The sequence below is a fragment of the Diorhabda sublineata genome, chromosome X (assembly GCF_026230105.1).
Source record: "Diorhabda sublineata isolate icDioSubl1.1 chromosome X, icDioSubl1.1, whole genome shotgun sequence".
NCBI lineage: Eukaryota > Metazoa > Arthropoda > Insecta > Coleoptera > Chrysomelidae > Diorhabda > Diorhabda sublineata.
In genome coordinates, this window is record NC_079485.1 from 6,675,351 (window position 1) to 6,692,619 (window position 17,269).

The window sequence follows — 17,269 nt, forward strand, 5'->3', positions numbered from 1 at the left end:
TAACCTAGTTCTGAAATTAGTACCAATTATGTTCTGTATTGTCAAACAAGTCCAGATCAAATTTCAATAATCTAGAATTAGTAGTATTTCGTAATATCATAAGAATGATTGTTGGAATAATGGCTGTCATATTCTGAATAATTCAAAAGTTTTATACTATTCTGTATACTTTAGTTAATATTGAAGATAGAGAAAGTGACATGTAAGTGAAATTGTAGTATTGGAAGAGAGTGAAATATGATATGCTCACTACTCTCTTGGACATACCAATGTTATTTTTAAGATTCACCATGGTCTTTCAGACCGAGACAGTTACTTAATGGTATACTTTCGTTCTGTGTACCCCACTGCACTAGATTGGAAGACTTAAAATACCAAGAGAATACTTTTTATAAGTATTTATACAGGTTAATACTCTACATTATACTGTATAATTATATAATGTAATAAATTGGAACAATTAAAATAACACCAATATAGTTTGTTATTCATTAAATTATTCTCGAATAACTTTTTAACTTCAGACTTGTGCAACCACAGATCACCTACACCTTTAGTGCAAATGTACTGTCCATTTGCTTTATATATAGTTTCTCAAGGACAGAACAGAATAGATGCTGCTATGCTACGAGAAGTAAAATTTTTCTATGAAGTACAGCATAAAATACAAGAACAGAGCACTACTACATGACGTTGACACAAAACTCTACGAGAGGACGTGAAGAGATTAGTGATTAATTACACTATCAGTAACTATTTCAATATTTTTACTGAATTATTTCTAACAGTTGTTACTTTTGAAACATTTTTATTTTAATTTCTTTTTTGATGATTTGATCTTTTGATTTTTTTTCTATAAAAGTGATTGAACTGTAACTGGATGCTACAAAAACGTGGTAAGTGCCATCACCACATATGTACCTCAATTCAATTGTCATCAAGTAAATAAGGTCCCCATAGACTAACTTGATTACGATTATTATAACCCCACAACTCGAAATGGCTAATCAATCTCTATAACTTTCATAGAAAATAGATTCGTCTACGTCATTATTTTCCAAATTAAATGATAATTATACATATATATATATATATATATATATATATATATATATATATATATATATATATATTTGAAAAAATAGAAAATATTCTAATATAAAAATTAATTTTTCCTTACCCCTAACATCTTAAATATGTAGCAGTAATTATAAGGACTAAGGAAAAATTAATTTTTCTTATTAGAACATTTTCTATTGTGATTTTATTCTTATTTTGATATTCATGATGTAGGTAATCTATTTATTAATATTAATGCACAAATTGTCAGTGTCAATATCATATTTTGATAAAGACTTGAAGAAAAGTCGAAACGTCAAATTTTATCTTACAAAAATTATTAAACTAAACTAATTTTACATATTTATATATATATATATATATATATATATATATATATATATATATATATATATATATATATATAAATATATATATATATATATATATATATATATATATAATATATTATAACAATAATAAAATTTTAATTTTACATACAATAATTAATTTTATTATTGTTACATTACACATTTATACATATTTCTTATATTGTATTTGACCATAATTTCAGTCCCAGATGATGAATACATAAGTATTTGAAAGCTTGGAAAATATATTGAAATTAGTCCACTTTGGTGTTTCCTTACCACTTCCCAATAAAAAACTACTCATAATATAGCTGGCAAAGACTTCTTTACAATTCATCTATATTTATATATATTTTAGTCCCAAATGATGATATAAATATTCGAAAGCTCCCAATATATATTGAAGAGTACATTGTGGTATGTTTTGCAACAACCCCACAGGTATCATTTTTATTACCAACTTAGCAAATATTGAATATTTTTTTTCAAATAACCTAAGTAAAGTTGGACACTTAAAATTTTATAGTTTCGTTGTATTTGAAAATGATTCTCTACTTGTAGGTTTTCAACATTCCTGTTTTATTATGAGGGAGTGCAATTAGCATCCTATAGCTTATTTCTTAATATCAAATTTTTTTGGAGACCAGCGCAATTAGAAAAGTAATACTTCAACAATCATAATTAAAAATCTTGATCCATTGTTGACCGTCCTTATTGGTATTACAAACAAGATGTTACAACACAATTTCAGTAGCCCCAAAAAAAAGTGCTACTCCAAGAAGAAAAAACAGGTCATAGAAGATGATGATCTTCAGACTTCTATATATCTTCTATAACTAGATTTTTATTGTTGTTAATTTTATAAAGAGAAAAAATATTAGCATCATCAATAATAGTATTTTTACTTCCCCTGATATTGTTATTAAAAATAAGATTGATTAATGTCCTCATAAATGTGAACAAAGTATAAATCAGTAATTTTGATACATTTTTTAAATCTGGTAAATGCAGCTCTTCACATACTAGCTGTTTCAGCCAAATTATTTTCTGCAAAAAAATTATCTCAAAAGATGCTAACTGATATTTATAAAATAAAAAAAATTTGAGTACTTAAATTTGAAAATAGCATTAAAATATATTCATCAGTAAAGCTTCACTTTTACTCGTAATAAAACGATATACAAGTTTTCCAATTCAGTTAATCAATAAATGAAATTTGGTGAAAAAATATGTATTTGAATTTCTTGAATAAAATTAATTAAGTACTACAATAATAATAATAAACCTGTCACTTTTTGAATGAAACACAGGTTTTTGATAAAGAATAATGTCATATAGCAACTTTCACTCAATTTTCTTCTTTTCCAAAAAATATTTATTGAAATCATCAAAATAGGTATTTGTGAGATGATTTCATTGTTTTGTATACTTTCTGTGTCTAGTAATTTCTTCAGGTTTTGAAACGGGATACATCCCGATAAAAGGATAAATGAGAGAGACATCCATTGCTAAATGCATGATCTTTACCTTGGAAACTGAACATATATGCATATGTTTGGGTGTGAAAGAACTTTTTTCTTAGTCACATGGTAGTTTTTTCAAATCTTCATTGAAACGACCTAAGAAGTTGGCAACATTTTCCTTGTTGATTGTTCTAACCTTTTATTATACCACGTGCACTTTTTCTTTGTGGTCCCTGGTATGTTGTGATGAATCCACGCTTACGACATGACGTAAAAACTGAAATGCATTTGTGGTTAATTATGTCCAAGCACATCTTGTGTGGCAACAAACTTTAATATCCAAGCCATTTTTTTACAATTATATCTCCTATCACTAGACTGAATATTTTCAATTTTTTCTGGTACATAGACTTCAGTAAGGTGTTCAGAATGCTCTTCATCATCTGTGCCTGTAAAGTCACAACAGAATTTAGTAAACTGTCAACAGGCGCAGGATGCAGTGCTGCCGAGGTAGGAAATTCAAAAAGATCACAGAAACTTGTAGATCAGTACTCGTAAACAATACATATTTACAAATACATACATATCATTAATACAATCCTCCAAGTAGAGAATACTAAAATATTTCACAATTTTACTATTTCTATGCTTTCAAAGGTCTTTGACAAACACTCTTAAGATGTATCTGCTCTTTATGAATTTTTTAGTCTTGAAGTTGAATGTCAATTTACAGTTTATCCAAAAGAATGTACATCTTTGCAGAATTTTATTACAAAGAATTTTAACAGAAATAATTATTTCTATTTTTAGATGTTTTATTAATTTAAAAAAAAAAAACAAAACTGAAAAAGGTTTAAGTTTGAGCAAGTAGAGTTGGCAACTTTTTCTTCCATATCAATTTGAATGATTGTTTATTTTAATGCTAATTTAAAAATAAATGAATTTTTCAATTTGTGATAGAAATAGATATTGCTAGTCCTATTAAAAAAATATTATGACTAGAATAATAAGTTTATTGAATTTGGCTCTACTTGTAATTACCATATACTAATTTTAAAAGTGACCTTTATTATCACTAGAATATAAATTTGAAATTGAATCTTCATAAGCACTGATACTGATATTGAAATAAATTTAATATTTCGTTTCAGATTAGAGTCTACTCCAGTAGAAAAGTTGAAATATTAGTGAAGTAATTACTAAGACACCTTTAAAAAGCGGTTTTTGGGTATTTGAGAGTTACCGTCCATAAGGGCGCTAATATTTTATATGACTTTAGTAAAACATCAAAGTGAGTATTCTATATGTATATTGATTTTTACATGTGCTGTACAGTTTATTACTTACCATCAAGAACACTGTTGACACTAACACAAGCACTGCTGGTCTTGAGCTAACTAAAGCAAGACCATTATATTTATTTTCTATTTTAATCATTTTATATTTTTTGTTTTGTTGGTTTTTTGCAGCCAGTCTGCAGATGAGATTTGTCCAATATGATACAATTAAGTTAGAATTGTGGGACCCATTGGTGATATTAAAACTGAATATACTGTTAACTATTATTATTTAGATCTACTCATAATTACACTGTCTGGCACATATTTTAATAAAAAATTTGTCGTATTCAGAGAGAAATGGTACATTATGTAAATATGAGTGCTGGTGTAGTGATAGTAAATAGTGTGTTCAATATCATATGATGATTGGCCTCCACCTCCACTCTCTGTATATGCCAAATCTGCCCTATCTTAATAGCAATATCAGTATACTTATTACTTTATCTGTATTTGTCTTCAACATTGTTGTTGCGCACAGTAACATCCATGTCTACTACTACAGTACCTAGCTGGTCATTTTTTACTTGTCCATTGGTGATAATAAGCTTATAATTAGAGTCAAAACCGTATTTTATATAACTCTCTGAAATGGTGTTCAATAGTATCTCCTCTATTTCTCATCAACATTAGATTTCTCAATAATATGACTGTACTTTTGAAGCAAAAGTTATATACAGATTAGTGAATCAGGTTTTCGTGGATCACACACACACAGCTTTAGATAATTTTCACTATTAGTTCTACTATCATTTCTATTATTATTTTTCCTGTTCCATTGAAATTGGCACTCTTTGTCCTCTGTTCCTTATTTATGAATTATTTTGAGTAACTGTGGGTATAGAGGAAGTAGTAAAAATTTCGTTATTAATTTTTTTGATCAGTATGTAGATTCCTTTTACAGCCTAATCAATAATTGGCTTACAACAAGTTTTGCGGACTTACAAATAGAAAGGACAATGTGTGATGTATAGCCTATTTATTTTAATCATTCTCTTTGTTTAATGAAGACGCAGTACGTTTCTATAATAACTATTGTTAACACATTTTAATACTGGCGATTTGACGTTTGAAGATCGTTCGCGCTCAGGTCGTCCACCTGCGTGAAATATTGAGGTTACAAGGGCTCGCTTGGATTTCTAAAGATACCACACATCGTCATTTAAAATCATTGAGTAAGATATATGACAGTTGTCGAATAGTGCCACACGAATTAACCGATATCAAAGCGAAACGTCCAGTAGAGGAGTGTAAACAGCTCTTTGCCATACCTCAAGGTGGTCGTGTTATTAGATGCTTTGTTTCTTTCAATGAAATATGGATTTATCTAAACAACCTTAACATGAAAAATCACTGGTTAGACAGAGGACAGAACCAGTTGCAAAGAGAGGTCGACTTGAACGAGAAGTCTTGTTGTGTGTCTGGTGGAACTATGAAGGTTTAATGTAATTCAGATGGATGAGCCATCAAATGCCGTAAAATATAGTGGACGACTGATGAGAATGTATTAGTTTTACTGGAGAAATATCCAAGTTTAGTAAGCCGAAAGCGGGTACTCTTACAACAAGACAATGCTAAACCACATATTGCGAAAGTTGCGCGGAATAAGGTCTCAAAAAAGTTGCTGAACGTTGGATTAAAACCATAAAAACATCGAATATGATGAGCTATACTTCGAATTTAATAAAAAAAGTGAACATTATTCATGAGTCACCCTCTATATCAGGCAATGAAGAAATAAAGAGGAAGGTCTAGAAGAAGCGTCAAAAAAATGAAGATATGTAGGTGAAAACAAAGGAAGAGATTTTTTAAGAGTCAAATATATCACAAGTTTTTTGTAACGGAATGAAGAAGTCCTGCAATTTTGGTTAATTCACTTTTTATTTTCTTTCTAAAAAACGTAAAAAAGCGGTAAAATTAATATCAAATATTATTCTCTTTATAAAACTATCTCTTGCCATAGCGGCAACAATTATTTTTCTTGATTCCTGCTGCGGTTCAACCGATCGATCGAAAATCAGGACTTGCAATAGGAGGTCTTGCGCGACCTTATCGATTTTAGAAAATATGACTAGTATTCAGCGGCGTTCCAAGAATTTTTTATATTAGGATATACACTACAATTATGAGCATATATTTGATTGTATGGTTATATATGTCTAATGTGTCCAAAAGGAACTGGATACTCTTGGTTTTTTCTGTTTAATTCCTTCTATTCGTAAAGTAACGTTAAACCATCATAGACCTTCCATTACATACCGCCAAATAAAATTTATATTCGTTGTTCCAGATGTGTTTTCCCGTCTGTTTTACCTTAAGCTTGATTTTGTTTTATATTTCTATAAATAGGTTCAAGACATGGTTTTGAAATGGATACGCATCTCTTTTTATCTACCTTCAATTTTGATTGTTGAGATTATAAAAACATGCTTGCTGATTAGACACAATTTCAAATGGTCATATACCTTCATAAGGTATAAGTGTTTCCAATTGTTTTATATCCAACATATTTGATGATATTTATATTATTATATTTGTTTGTCTTTGACTTTTCCCATGTGATAAGCACACTAATAATATTTAATTTTATAATTTACGTGTTTAATAGTATTTATTAAACACAGTAACATGATTTAAGTACTGAAAAATCGGATTCAAGCAAACGGCTTAAAGAACTACTGAAAAATATGTTCTTACCTGTCTTGCAAAATATATTAACAGACTTAAAAGCCTATAAACATATCTCTATTTTCGTGTAACAGTCAATGTTTAATATTTTTGCATCAGGCACAGTAAAAAGAAAGAGTATCGCTAATTAATTTCAATGCACAAAATAAAATAATATAAAAAAAATATACATAAATATGAATAAACCTATGAATAACACAACTCGGTAAAAAGGGCCGAAGTTGTTCCCCATAATCCTTGAAATAATTTTCTAAGCAGAATCCATACTCTACCACTTCTTCCACCAAGTCTTCCATGATTGTTTATAATATTAGGGATTGTGTTAATCGTAAATAATTCTATTAACACATAAACATTTTCTTGTTTTCGACGGAATAAATTTATGTTTAATATATTAGAGACTTCGTTACTTTAGATGCCCGTATTGGGAATACAAATTTTAGTATTCCAATTTGATATTCGAAAATGACCGACAACTTATCTGGAGTAAATTGGTAGATGTCTACCTCAAGATTTATTCAAAACGTTGATGGCTTTGATGGCATATATAACTTCAAATTAGAATAAATTTATCAACACACACTCCTCAGTAAAAATGTACATTCATTTCATACGTTAATAAATGCAATTACTTCCGATATGAACATTTTTTCTACACTTCCAATATTAAAAATCTTTGAAATGTTGATTTTCACTTTTCGAAATACAGAGAAATTTGAAAAAAAATGATTTGATGTGAATTTAATATTTAAAAATCAAGTATGATTGTATGTTTATTTCATATCAGCTATATTTCAACCTCAACTTTTCCTACTTCCTACTCAACTCGTGAAAATATCACAGCGACTATTCGCAGTTACGCCTCTGTATTTTGAAAGAGTCGACGCTTTATCTACTACGACGCCGTCAACGCGTCGTTGAGGTAGCGTTGTAGGTGTACGTAGATGATGAATTATCGCGACCCGTAGTCGTCGAGGTAGAACAGCGCGACGAGAGACCCTCAACATAACCGTGCTAGTGATAGTGGTGTTGAAGGGGCACCAGGCCTCCTCAGTGCTCATGGTGTCCACTTTACACAGGAATGTTTGCTACAGTATGTAAAACAGTTTGTTAATTATGAATTTTCATTTTGAAAAAGAAAAATTTAAACATATACGCAGTCTAACGAAAATTTTAATCTATAATGTTCCGAACAAGTATGACTTGACTTGATATTTTTACATAGAATGATAATCGGTATTTACTGTTATTGTTAAGTACACATTCTAAATTAATTGCGGATTTCAATTATACCATTCAAGTAAAATGATAATTTTCACAAATACGTATATCTTTTTAGTATTTTATTTTTTTTTATTGAAAGGACTGAGTTACTAGGTACGTTCATTGCTTTTGATATATAAATATTTAACAATTAAATATCTATTGGTAACATGTTCTTTATTATTGATATTTTTTTTCTTTCTCATGTAAGCAAATGTTCAAATATGAATTTGCATCATATTAAACACAGTGGACAACTCAACAAGGTATTTATTCTGAATTCATAAAATTAGTTTACAATGATTCAGTACTTTACACCTGAAAAAGCTGACTTATGTACGAGGACATTTCAAAGCTATGAGTAATACATTGTATTGAACTGTATAATTTATCAATCAAAGCTGAATTATGATTATTTTTTGTGACATCCATTCTACATGTGTGAAAAGGTCCAAATTTTCTAAAGTGTAGATATTACCTCAGGTAAACATGAATCTAAGATAACAAAGTTGTTTAGGAATATTAATTTAAAAATGTTCATTGATTGGTACACCTGATTTGACATAAATCTTATTTATAAAATTTTACTATTCACATCTGTCACTTCCTGGCAATTTTATTATCAAGAATATCAAATATACATTAAAACCCTACTGAAATTGTCAGTGCCCCAAATTTTCGTGTTATAAGAGTGATAATTTTAAAAGGAACAATTATTAAAGGTAATTTGTATCTTCACAAATATTTTTTTTTATTCATGAAAATATTTAGTTTTGTTTTATATGTTGAAAATGATGATTACATTTATGGTTATATTGCCCGCCTTGTATTTTTTAGAAAAGAGAAATATGATATATTTTTTTAACTATTAAAAACAAATTATGCTGATAGATCGTATTTTTTATTAGCTAAATATTTATTTTTCTTTTCAGAGACATTATTAGCAAAAAGCATAGTTGGGAATTTTGGGCCCGAGCAAGCGAGGTGTATGACTTCGCAGCGACGTGAGCCTAACTGTTATAGGTGAGTCGAAAGATGTATATCTTAGGCAAAGTATTTATTATAGTATTAGATCAGTAAAATTTTTCATATTACATCTGTTTTATAGTAGTGAATTATTTTATCAATATCAATTTATTTAAAAATAACAAAAAAAATCTTTATTTACCATTCATTTTCGTAACTAAATTGTACAGTAATTTGAAAAATTTTTTTCTTTCATTTTAGGACTACAAAATTTTCATCCAATAGGCATCGAAAACTTCAACCATTTAGAGAAACGTGACTGGCTACTGAGATTTCACGTAATATTAATCCAATATCGAAGATCATCCAAATAAATAATCAACATCATATTTCTTACAATCCTACCGCTCCTGTGCAACTTCCATAATGAGTGTCAACGTTAATAGAAATGTCAGCGATGTCTTCTATCGCTATAAAATGCCACGAATCATGGCCAAAGTTGAAGGTAATACATGATTTTCATCTATGTCTTTTGAAGTATTGAACTTAAACGTTAGTGATATTGAGACATTTAGCAATTAGTTCTATAAACACTGTCAGGTCTAAGTTACATTTTTTAACGAAAAAATTATAACTATGATCTTTTGAATGATTGTCAAAAATTACAAAAATCAGTTTTTAAGTTTTAATTTAAATCATTTACAGGATGTTGAAACATAAATTAGAAACTTGCCCTAAATTATTAATTTAGTTTTGTTATTTGCATGTTATTAATTGTGTGACTAAATAAAAAATTATAATTATAATAGGCAAAGGAAATGGTATAAAAACCGTCATTGTCAATATGGCTGAGGTTGCTAAAGCACTAGGTAGACCTCCAACCTACCCAACTAAATACTTTGGCTGCGAATTGGGCGCCCAAACTCAATTTGATTTCAAAAATGAACGCTTCATCGTAAATGGATCTCATGATGCTTCCAAACTTCAAGATCTTTTGGATGGGTTTATACGCAAGTAAGTATTATATGACAATTAAACATTGCGCAAAATTATTTCATCACAGATAAAAGTAAATAAATAAAATACTCCATATAAAGTCAACTATTCATGACAAATAGCATTGCCAATTATGAAATTTGATAAAACTATTTTCAAGTGTTTGATTTGTTTTAGTTAAATTTTGAAAAATATTCTTTATTAAGGAATTATTTTACCATTTTAGATTTGTGTTATGTCCAGAGTGTGACAATCCTGAAACTGATTTGTTAGTATCTCTAAAAAGAAATACAATTTCCCAGGGATGTAAGGCTTGTGGTTACCATGGTGTATTAGAATCCAATCATAAACTAATGACATTTATATTAAAAAACCCACCAAATTCGAATCCCGCAAGCCAGGGCTCATCTCTGACTGAAGGAAAACGTTCTAAGCGCAGCAAACGTAATGGAGAATCAAATGGTGATCAAGAAGATCAAGGAGATACAACACTTGAATCATCTGCTGTAGAAAACAGTATTGATAACAATGTAAGCTCCTTTAAAATTTAATATTTCACTTTGCGATAAAATATTTATTAATAGGATGGCAGTGATGATGACCAAACAGAATGGGCAGTGGATGTAACTGAGGAAGCTGTAAGAGCTAGAATGCAGGATCTTACTGATGGTGCTAAAAATATGACCATTAGTGATGATCTTGAAAAATCCGAAAAAGAAAGAATGGACATTTTATATAATTTGGTAAAAGCAAAGCGAGATTCTGGTCTTTTGGAAAATGTGCAGACTCAAAAGGAAGTTTTGAATGAAGCTGAACGCCTGGAGATTAAAACCAAAGCTCCTCTTATTCTAGCAGAACTACTATTTGATCAGGTAACTTTAATATATTTGATTTGCACATATTATCATTAATTTGTTCTACTTCTACAGAATATTCTGGCCCAAGCTAAAAAATACCGCACGCTATTCTTGCGTTTTATGTTGAATGATAAGAAGGCACAGAAATATCTCATTGGCGGATTGGAACAAGTCATTGCTTTGCATAGAGATAAACTGATGAATAAAGTTCCAGGTTTGTTGAAAGTATTGTATGATATGGACATTCTTGGAGAAGAATGCATTATCGAATGGTCAGAAAAGGTAATATATTTCTCAGTTTCTCCTATTTCAATTTCTTTGAAAGTTTTTTTTTATTCGTCTTATTGTAGTATTTCCAGTTTTATGATCTTTTTGACTTATATTTTAATTTCTCTTCTCTTTCTTCTCGAGAGCTTGTTATATTTGTAATATCTATGTAATGGAAATTCATGTAAGAGGCATATAAGTATTCTATTTTTCATAATTCATGATATCTGATAAAATATTTTTTTATAGGTATCTAAAAAATACGTAGCTAAAGATGTTAGCCAAGAAATTCATGATAAGGCAGCACCATTCATAAAATGGTTGAAGGAAGCTGAATCTGAAGATTCAGAAAATGAGGATGAAAGTGAATACGATGATGATGAAGTGGAAATTGAATATAACGACAGAGCACAAATCCAACTGAAAGTTACACCTCAACAGAAAGCAGCACCTAAACCGGCCGAAGATGATGGACAGGATGATGTGGACATTGATGCCATTTAAATATTTTTCTTATTAGTTGAATGTATAAACACATCAAACTTGCATTTTTTGTTGTTTATGAAACCTGTTTAAGTTTATATATTACAGGGAATTGAAATATTTGTCATCATTTTATTTGTGTTCACTTTATATGTTTACATTGAGTGGAAAGGCATTTTTTGAAATATTGTACTAGATCTAAATTCTGGGCTTTTATTAATTTTTAATCAAGTTACACAAGATGCATTTTTAAGCATGTGAGTATAATGATGACAAATAATTATTTTTTTCTGTTTTATTTTATAATCACAATCTGATAACGAAACTTGCAAGTCTGTTATGTTTTTAAAGGCGCTTATTATGAGGGTGTCAATATATATATATGTATACTTTTTTTTATTCAAGCATTGATTTTTTAATTATATATTGTGGTTGAATCATGCATACTTTTATTTACTATTTATCATATTGCAATATATAATATAATATATATTAAATAGCATTTTCTCATATCCAAATCTTTTTCAATGTTATGAAACGAACCAGTTGTGAACTGCTCCAATGGACTATGGGTTTTTGAAATGACTGTCGTACATATTTGTTCATAGATTTATTATCTACTTGGATTGGTACATATGAATAGTTTGCTAACCCGACTAACTATTTTTTGATTGCCTCTAGAATTAAGAGGAATTTAAAAATGAGATATTTTGGGTTGTTTATATACTATTTAAATTTTACTGTTTTAATGTCAATAAAATATTATCAAAAACGTGACATTATTTAACACATCATGTCCTAAACATATCCCATACCTTAGATACAAAATATTATATAGGAAATAACGCAGATTCTGCAGTCCAAAACTGATTTTTTAATCTGTAGCGGACATCGACAAACTTCAAATATTGTTAATTCACCAAATCGATATATTTACAGAATGTTTTGTTAATCAGTTGGAAATGTTGAAGAAATTATCGAATCTTCCAATAAGTTAGACGCACGATAGATTATAACATGTGTCGGCAACTTGCGGCTCCATAGTTTCACATGAAAAAAATTTATGATCTAATATCGAAATCCTTAAAAAGTAAGGGAAAAGTACTTAATTTCACAATCACTTATTTTCTCAGCATGGATTAGAATCTTTGACAAGTCTAGAACCTCGCAAATTAGAAAAGACCTTCATGGTAGATGATAGCTGCTTTCAATTTACATTCAAGTGAACTGAGAATGTTATGTATCATACTCAGATAATGACGTCACTGCTCAGTGAATAAAAGGAACCCGTAATGTGAATTAATATTCTCAATAACCACATAAAATTTACAATTATCATTGGTGGTCCGACCGTCTGTTACTCGCAGCGAAAGAAAAGACATTCTAAATATTATTTAGAATTATTTACATCAATGACAATAATTTAGTAGTGTGTACTTAATTGCTAATTTTGATGACAAAATCTGACAAAGTGATGTCCTCAACCTCACTTTACCAGCAAGCTTGTGCAGATTGCTGGTAAAAAATCAGTTAGGCCTCACTTGTGAGACTGAAGAGGAATGTGGATTAAACTAAGTCATGACGTCACAATTGAGAATAATCAGTTTTGATGTAAATGGAAAGTAGCCAATTTGACAAATTAACAATTTACCAAACAACCCACACCTTACTCGAAGGATTAACTTGAGAAAACATTCGAGAGTTGACGATGTTCAAATGCAAGTACGAATAATACAATTAATAGTAATGTTAGGAATCACCTACATACAACAAGGTATAAGCCAGATTTAAATAAATTTTTACAAAACTAAAGCACCCATTTTTATAATTAGATTGTTTGGGATGTCGTTTTGGCTTTTCAGCCACTCTGACCTATACCTAAAATATATTTTGTACAAGACGCTACATCTCATTCTTATGCTTCTACAGTACGTAGACTCCTCTTGAATGAGGCAATTTTCTGAGATTTTTGTGTCCTAGTTCTTAAGGTATTAATACTACTCCTTCGAGGTACTTAAGCCTTTTGATGAAATGAACAGGACATTCGTCTATGCTTGCTCACAAAATCCGCATTTTTTTGTCATCTGCCATGCCTATCTTAAGTTTGATGTAGTTTCCTGGGCCTGTAGTGTTTCTCCAGTGAGACTCCATCTCATTCTTGAGCTATTCATTGAGATGAGAAGTATAGAGACGTTGGCCAATCTGTCTGCTTCCTAATTGCCTGGTATAATTTGATGACGTGTTAGCCACATTAAGGTTACTTTGTTTTTGTTAGCTAGTGCTTTTAGAGTTTGTTTGCACTTAAACGTGCATTCAATAGCTTTCAGACCTTCAAGACTGCTTGGCTATCGGAGAGAATGTGTTTTCTAGTGAGGTTTTTACCTGAACACTGCTGAGCACATTTTTTTATTGCCAGTAACTGTACCTGAAAATGATGAGTGATTCTCATGTTGGTATAGATATAAATTTTGATCGTTATTGATGCCTGACTAGGAATCGATAATTACCACTTCGAATGGGATGCCTATGTCCATGTCACTACTTTCTAGCTTTATTAATTCTTGAATTCTCAGGTGACCTGTTAGATTTCCTGTTTTCAATGTGTTTATCTGGATTATCCTGTCTCTTTTTTCACTATACGGTCAATGGGAGGCAGGTTTCGCAGCGCTTCTAAGGCTGTGGTGGGACAGGTTGTCATGGACCCTATGATACACAGGTAGATCAGTCTTTGAATTTTGTTTTCATAGAGCTGTTGGTTGTTCAGTTTTCGACTACCAAATAAGCGATGCGTGTGTGATCATGGGTCTGTGGCTTTTGAGAAGTCTAAATTGTTGTTCCAAGTAAGTGTTTTATCCAGGATGATTCCTAGATATGTTACTTCATTGGAAAGTATCAGTTGAGTTCCATTAAAGAAAGATGCGCGTAATTTGCCTTTCTTTTCCTTGTAAATGGGACTATCTATAGTGTTTTACTGGAGATGATCGAGCGTTACTCTTCATCACCCCAGTTTTTAATTGTGTTTAGGGCCGGTTGCATTCTAGCAGATATTATGCTAAGTAATAATTTTCTCCAGTACCAAAGACCACAGTAGGGGTAATAGGACTCCGCTTTGCGGACAGCCCGTCAATGTAGTTATAACGAAAGTGTTTCCTTTCATTTCCGCCGTTACTATACACTATTGTAGCATCGCTTCGGTCCAGTTGAAAATAGGGATTTCCATCTACCGTTTTTCTAACGCCATTTTGATGGATTTATGTCAAAAGTACGTTCTATGTTGATGAAGGCTACTAGAGCAATATCTTAGCTAGACAATATAGTGGACTTGCTTTTTTGATAAGCGAATTGTTTTGTGTGAAGTGGCTTTCTTGCGAGAACCGTGCTTCTGAGGTATTGTTCTACGGCTTTCTTAATAATTTTTATGAAAAAGCGAGAAGGCTAATCGGACGGTACGACTTTGGTATTTCAAATTTATTCTAAGTAAAATCACTCTTTAGAAACTGATAGATTTTGTGAATAGAAACTTTTGATTCTTTTATTTCAACAGCTGGATTAGAGACTCCTTAGAATCATGTTAATAATGGGGTTTGGTCAATACATTGTTTAGTAGAAAGAGAAATCCAGTTCTGGGGAATTGGTGGTAGTCTTATTCATGTTATTGAAAAATAAAACACAATTCACCTAAAAATAATGTAAGATTAAAGCTGAATATTTCAAATTTAATATTGAAAATATCGAAACATGTAATAATTCGCGTAATATGTAATTTTTATACAGATTGTATAATATATATATATATATATATATATGTATATATATATATATATATATATATATATATATATATATATATATATATATATATATATTAAATTTGAAATATTCAGCTTTAATCTCACATTATTTTTAGGTGAATTATATGTATATATATATATATATATATATATATATATATATATATATATATATATATATATAATATATAATTATACAATCTGTATAAAAATGAATTTGAAATTGATAAAAGATGTTCAAAATATCGGCGGCAGATAGCTAAAATTCTAACAATCATTAGGCAGCGTCGAATGGTTATTGATTTCTTCCCATAACCCTGGCTAAGGTTTGTGTTCTTAATGAGGTACAAAATTGATTTTTCTCACTCATCCTTACTGCATACATAGGAGAATGGACATTTCCTGTATTATAGAAACATTAGACGATTCTTTTTAATATTTGTTCAGATACTAAAAAGCATTCAATCAAAAACAAGTTTTTTAATGTATTTGAAAAAGTGAGAAGGTAAAGCCTTTGTCATTAATTTATATTAATAATATTCTTCTAAATTACAATATCCACAATAATTAGAAAATTACCTAGATACATGAAATCATTGAAAAGACGGATTGTATTAATCATACTAATTTCATTTTAATGTTTGTTTAGGACTTCTCATTAGTTACATCAATTTCAATAACTTCAGAAGATAATTATGTCATTTTCAAAGATGCTTAATCTTATACCTAGCTAGAATTTATTTTTAGAAAATGTCGTTTATTCAGGTTTTCAATAATAGACTTAAGCATAAACTTTTTTTATTGCAATGAAAATAAAATAATTGGAAGTAAAATAACAAGAAAAAGGTAGAGTTTGGTTCCGTTTTCAAGATTTTTAAAAATTAGAAGAAAATATGCGCGTTCATAATTTGCTGATTAGTTACTAAAATTAGACAAGGCTGTCCCTAAATACTATGAAAGAAATTGAATCGCCACAGCATACCATTTCAAGCATCAATTTAATAATTAATTGGTAACTGCTTAGCCAATATAAATTATAAGGGGATGAAAGACAGAGCAATACTCGCGCCTCGTTAACAATTATGTTAAAAAAATTAGTGATATAGTGTTGCCCAACTTCTAGGAGAGTACAAAATCTACTTTATCCATGACTCACTGAAAGATCAACCTGAAGGAGCAGTTGAATTTACAACAGAATTTTTCAAAAGTGTTTACATTTCAGACTTGCCAACATACGATTGAAAAAAAATGCGTTAATAATGTTGAGTAATTTAGATGTATCATAAGGACTATGCAATGGTGTAAGACTTAGAGTAACAAGTTTGTGTATTCACATAATAAAGGAGAAAATTGTTACTGGTGAACAATCCGGCAAAGTACATATACCAACGATAATCTTTAACCCATCCAAAGTACAACTGGAATGTACCATGTAGCGTCACCAATTTTCCGCCAGATCTGCATTTGCCACGACGGTCCACAAATCCTAAGGGCAAACTTTCGAATCTGTTGGGATTGATTTAAAGTCAAGTCCGGTCTTCTTGCATGACACGCTTATGTGACTTTTTTTAGAGGTAAGCATCGAGTTACGTTAAAAGTTTATCCTCCAAATGAAAATCCTCGACATACCCGCAATATAGTATAGAAAAAGTATTAGATTAAGAACTGATTTTAAAATTAAAACTGTGATGACAAAAATATTATTGCACTAGTGATTTTTCATTTAAA

At 30.0% G+C, this 17,269-nt stretch overlaps 1 protein-coding gene across 2 annotated transcripts; it reads left to right on the forward strand.

The window, feature by feature from the left end:
* The first annotated feature begins 654 nt into the window (after nucleotides 1-654).
* On the forward strand, nucleotides 655-12,522 carry LOC130451157 (eukaryotic translation initiation factor 5). 2 transcript variants are annotated; one of them, XM_056789985.1, is made up of 9 exons: nucleotides 655-896; nucleotides 4,045-4,184; nucleotides 9,114-9,204; nucleotides 9,409-9,652; nucleotides 9,957-10,161; nucleotides 10,370-10,673; nucleotides 10,728-11,015; nucleotides 11,073-11,282; nucleotides 11,517-12,522. In XM_056789985.1, exons 4-9 carry the CDS (start codon nucleotides 9,574-9,576, stop codon nucleotides 11,769-11,771), a joined length of 1,341 nt encoding a protein of 446 aa, XP_056645963.1. In that variant the 5' UTR covers nucleotides 655-896; nucleotides 4,045-4,184; nucleotides 9,114-9,204; nucleotides 9,409-9,573; the 3' UTR covers nucleotides 11,772-12,522. The 2 variants fall into 2 exon arrangements, with proteins under 2 accessions (XP_056645963.1, XP_056645964.1); XM_056789986.1 differs by lacking the exons at nucleotides 655-896; nucleotides 4,045-4,184 and adding an exon at nucleotides 7,818-8,011.
* The last annotated feature ends 4,747 nt before the right edge of the window (nucleotides 12,523-17,269 follow it).

Excerpts from the sequence above, each read along its gene's own strand:
- LOC130451157 (XM_056789985.1), top strand. The coding sequence starts at position 9,574 with ATGAGTGTCAACGTTAATAGAAATGTCAGCGATGTCTTCTATCGCTAT. Across the intron at positions 10,162-10,369 it reads TTGGATGGGTTTATACGCAA|ATTTGTGTTATGTCCAGAGT; the intron begins GTAAGTATTATA and ends TTACCATTTTAG. Across the intron at positions 10,674-10,727 it reads AAAACAGTATTGATAACAAT|GATGGCAGTGATGATGACCA; the intron begins GTAAGCTCCTTT and ends ATTTATTAATAG.